General features: G+C 41.6%; 1 protein-coding gene across 1 annotated transcript; it reads left to right on the top strand.

Moving 5' to 3' along the window:
- The first annotated feature begins 4,023 nt into the window (after positions 1-4,023).
- Positions 4,024-4,548, top strand: LOC141637212 (uncharacterized). The gene has a single exon (XM_074446777.1). The coding sequence runs from the start codon at positions 4,024-4,026 to the stop codon at positions 4,546-4,548; it is 525 nt and encodes a 174-aa protein (XP_074302878.1).
- Positions 4,549-5,070: the final 522 nt, after the last annotated feature.

Here is a 5,070-nt window from a genome sequence, read left to right as displayed (position 1 = left end):
TTTGAGAAAAGAAATAAATAAACAGATTAACGAACAGGAATTAAGGGTGATAATACGAATAGTAGTTAATTAATACGTAAGCTAAAACTAGGTCAAAGCAAGACGGGAGTTCAGAGACAGAAATCAACCAGGAATAGGCGCAGCAGAGCTGCGCCCTCTGGAAGAGGCGCAGCAGTGGCTGCGTCTGTTCCTTGGCTCAGTTCTGGCTGTGAAGCCGGAATTGCAAATCGTTAATGTTAATTGGTGATTTTAAGGCTTGATTATGCTATTTGACTCGGGTGAAAGTGATTAGCAGATTATTTATATGTGATTAATGGTCATGAAAGCAATAAACATGGATGAAAACTAATTAATACGAATTAATACAAGGTTTAAAAAGGGTTAATTAGCAAATTAATGAACTAAACAAAATAATAAGGTTATTAATGACGAATTAATGATGGATACGATGATAAACAGGTAAGAATATATCAAAGGGTCGAATTCCAGAAACTCAATATGAATGAATCGAATTTCTACAACCCGGTTTGACTTTAATGACGAAAACCTGCAAATATTGGTTATTTTGGATTTGAGTCGGGATTTAATGATAAATTATATGTTAATGATGATGAACAATATGTCAAATTATTATGTGAATGAAATTAGAACAAACAAAGACGAGAGAAAACAAAAGGACGAAACCAACAGAAGACGAAGGAAGAAGAAGAGAAGCAAGAACAGCGGCAACCTCAGGAAGAGGCGCGACAAGTCTCGTCCTTTTCAAGAGGCGCAGCGATTCTTTGCGTCCCTTCTCGACGTCTATCTCCTGTTAATCCGTAAAAAGGGTTTAAACAAAGGGTTTTAGAAATCGGTTTTAATTGTATTTTCGACATAAATTTTACAATATGATTACAACAATAAAGAACAATAAATAAAAGAGAGATTTACACCCTCAGACTTACATGTTTGATGAAACGAGATGAACTAAGTTAATGTTTAGTGATGCTCGACTCGAATATACGACGAAAGTGCCCTCGTAAGAGGAAAAAGACTAAGATTGATTAAGTTGATTATTGTGGAGTTGGTCAAATTGGTCGGTCATGCAAAACAAGGCTGGTACTCAGAAAGATCCGAGCTTACGTAGTCGAATGTTCAAGCACGTAGGCACCAAAAAGTAAGAACGTGGTCTAGAATGGAAAGGGAGAAGAGAAGGGCGGACACTCGCGTGAGAAATATGTGAGACCGAAGGCTCCTATTTATACTAATCACGCGGAGGAAATAGGGTTTTCGGAGAAACTTTGGAAGTGAATCTTAAAAAGATATGAAAAGATACGAAAAATACGCAGAAAAGGACTTGGGAAGAGGCGCAGCAGACACTGCGTCTCTTGGAAGAGGCGCAGCACTTGCTGCGTCCTTTCCCAAGTGGTTTCTCCCTGCGGAAGAAAGGTTTACGTGTTTAGTTTATGGAATAACGGAATAATTTGGTTTTCCTTAATATTTTGTGCGAATATTACGGGAAATTATTTGCCAAAGATTAAAAGATTTATAAAATATGGAATATAAATATCCGGAACATTCCAGAACATTATGGCTCGGCATTTTAACGGTTATCAGAAAATGAAGACGGTTTTAGGCCCGGACTCCAAATGTACTCTAATTACTGCCAAAACGACCGCATCAGCACGTAGATGACAATTAAGAGGTAGACATAAATATTTGAGCGATCACTTGACGATAAACTTACAAACTGTCACAAATCGTTATGCGTACCAAACATGCGGCCCAATCATCACCGGGTGGTTGGCGGGAGGTGCAGAAATGAGGTATTTACAATAGGTGCTACATCAGACCTCTTTTCCCGCTTGATCACGAGATCGAGAAGACATGCCGGGCAAGAAGAAGATTAGCTCTTTCGGCAATCCAAGGATCCCGACCCATTTTTAACCAACCAATCACCCAAAATTCCACAATTGATAACTCAAACCAACCGCCTTCTTCCTCCACCCTATCACCCCTTCACATTCCACATAACTCTCCACCACGTAACTCTCCCATCAATTCACCACAAAATTTACCAACATATTCACAACATTCACCCCATACCAACGATACCGAATCTCCATGAAACAACCTCATAGACGACGATAAGGCGGATTAACCTATGGGATATTACAATAGGGCGGATCCCAAGCGTGCTTGTTCGGCTATCAACTATGGAGCTCTCGCTCTCAATACATTTGAACTTCGACACCATGTGATCAACTACATGCAGCAAGATGTCTTCCATGGGATGAAATGTGAAGATGCACAGCAACATCTCACCTCATTCAAAGAAAAAGCGGGTTCTATCAAGCACAACGGTGTAACCGAAGAACAAATTCTCTTAATGGTCTTTCCTATCACCTTGAAAGACAATGCTAAGAAGTGGTTGAATTCTCATGGCCGGGCACATTAACCACTTGGGAAGCTTTATCCAAGGCTTTCATCATTAAGTTCTACCCACCATCTAAGACCGCAAGAATTCGCCATGAGATTCAAACTTTCAAACAAAGACCCATGAAAACTCTAAGTGAAGCTTTGGAACGTTTTAGAGATCTTCTCTCATTTTGTTCACACCATAGTATCCCAAAATGGATGACCACCCAAACCTTTTCCCAAACTCTTGAGCACAGGTTCTGGGGCATGATCGTGGCGGCATCCGCTGAAAATTTTGATGGTATGAATAACGCTCAAATCACGGAAATAATTCAAAATATTTCCGAGATGGAGAGTAGTTATGCTAGAGACGTGGACTACAAAAGTGAAGGACCTTCCAATATAGAGATGGAGTACAAGGCAAAATTGGATACTTTGACAAATGAATTTGAAGAGGTCAAATTGGGGAAGAAGCATGGGGATTCGAAGCATGCCAATGAGGGCGGATCTAGCCATTCCAAGGTCTATTACGTCCAAGAACCTAGGTCTCCACCTAGGCATTATCCTCCTCAAATTTTTTGTGACTATTGTGGCGGTGTGGGGCACACCATTGAGTATTGTTCATCTATCCCACAAGATGACCAACAAGAGTGCTTTCCTCTTCAAGGGCAAGGTGCACCGAGGGTCTCTTACCAACGCCATGAGACCTTCTACCGTGCCTTCCCTAACCAAGACCCGGAGCTTTCCTATGCGAGGCAACCATTGGACCCCAAGTATCAACAACCACAATACATGCCCCCACCAAAGCCTGATCATTCTAGGCAATACAATCAAAACCAAGGCCAAGGCTCTAACTACCGGGGTCAAAGACAACATGACAATCCAAACTACATCCCACCTCATCAAAGAGACAATTACCGCAACCAACACCAAAACCCTCCTTAACAACAACAAGGTTATCAACCAAAAAAACCATCTCAGCAATCAGTCAACCAATAACAAGGGTAACAACAATAACAAAACCTTTAACCACCTCCACAAAATCAACAACATTACATAGAACCACCCAACCCCACCTCCTCTCTTGAGAAATTATTAAGGGAAATGGATGCCAAGGCCGAGAGAAGAAAGGCCCAAGTTGACAATCAATTCAAAAGTTTGAAAACCGAATTGTCAAATGTCCAAGCACATCAAAGGATATTTGACTCATATATGGCCAACCAAAGGCCCTCTTCTTCACAAAGAGCTCCACACTCATTGCCTCCTCAAGGCTCTCATCCTAGGGATGGACGACCACCACTCCAACAAGCTCATGTGGTGACCTTGAGGAGTGGCAAAGACTTGGAGGACCCTTAAAAGGACTATGAACCAAATAAAAAGAGGGATGTGATGAGAGATAGTGAGGAGAGTCCACCTCTCACACAAACAAGTAGAAATGACAACACTAAGAAGGGGAAGGTGAGTGACTATATTGAAGATGATGAGAACTTTGTTTTAGAGGAAATAGTGGTTGAAAGAGACCAAGTGAAAGAAAAATAAACAAATAATGTAGTTAACAACAAGCAACCCTCAACTCCCGAAAAGACCGATAACCCTCCAATTCCATTCCCTAATAGAAGTAGAGTAATGAATGTAGAGATGAAGTTCTCTAAATTCTTGGATATGTTGAAGAAACTCGAAGTTTCACTACCTTTCACCGAGGTAGTGACACAAATGCCACTCTACACAAAATTTTTGAAGGATGTGTTGACAAAGAAGAGAAGCATTGGAGGAGATGGTCTAGTGGCTCTTAGAGGGCAATGTAGTGCGGTCTTACTCAATCCCATGCCGGAGAAACTACAAGATCCGGGTATTTTTTCCATCCCTTGCATGGTGGGTAATGTGAGCATTAAGAAGGCACTTTGTGACCTTGGTGCTAGTGTTAGCATACTTCCTCTTCCCATTGCAAGGAGAGTCGGGTCTAATGACATGATCCCTACCTCCATGACATTACAACTAGCCGATAGATCGGTACAAAGACCGATGGGTGTGATTGAGGATATGCCGGTTAAGGTGGGCAACTTCTACTTCCCGGCGGATTTCGTATTACTTGACATCCCGGAGGATCAACAAACGCCTATTATATTAGGAAGACCCTTCCTAGCAACCTGAGATATTAATATTAGCGTCAAGGAAGGGAAACTCACCTTCAAGGTGGGAGGGAATGTTGTTGAATTTTCTTTGACCGGAGCCATGTCACAACCTATATTTGAAAGTGTTTAATCCATAGACATGTTAGAAGAAGCTATTGAAGATGCTAAGGAGAAATGCTTGGGGGATCATTTGGAGGAAGATTATGAAGCTCTACCACCGATCATTGATGAAGTTGAGGGTAAGAACCCTCTAAAGGTAGACCTTAAACCTTTACCCGCTTCCCTTGAGTATGCCTATCTTGATGAGGCACACTCCTTCCCCGTGATCATCAATGCGGACCTAATGGCTTCCCAAAAAGAAAAACTCTTAAAAGTTCTTAAGGAAAACAAGAAAGCCTTTGGGTATAGCCTTGATGATCTCACGGGAATCGATCCCCGAGTATGCATGCACAGCATCACACTTGAGGATGGATTCACTCCTTCCGCCCAATCTATGAGAAGGTTAAATGAGGAATTAAAGGAGGTGGTAAGGAAGGAAGTT

This window comes from Silene latifolia, unplaced genomic scaffold, assembly GCF_048544455.1.
Source record: "Silene latifolia isolate original U9 population unplaced genomic scaffold, ASM4854445v1 chrun_scaffold_16, whole genome shotgun sequence".
In the NCBI taxonomy this organism is placed as follows: domain Eukaryota; kingdom Viridiplantae; phylum Streptophyta; class Magnoliopsida; order Caryophyllales; family Caryophyllaceae; genus Silene; species Silene latifolia.
The sequence above is the reverse complement of the archived record's forward strand: the minus strand, read 5'-3'. Positions and strand labels throughout refer to the sequence as shown.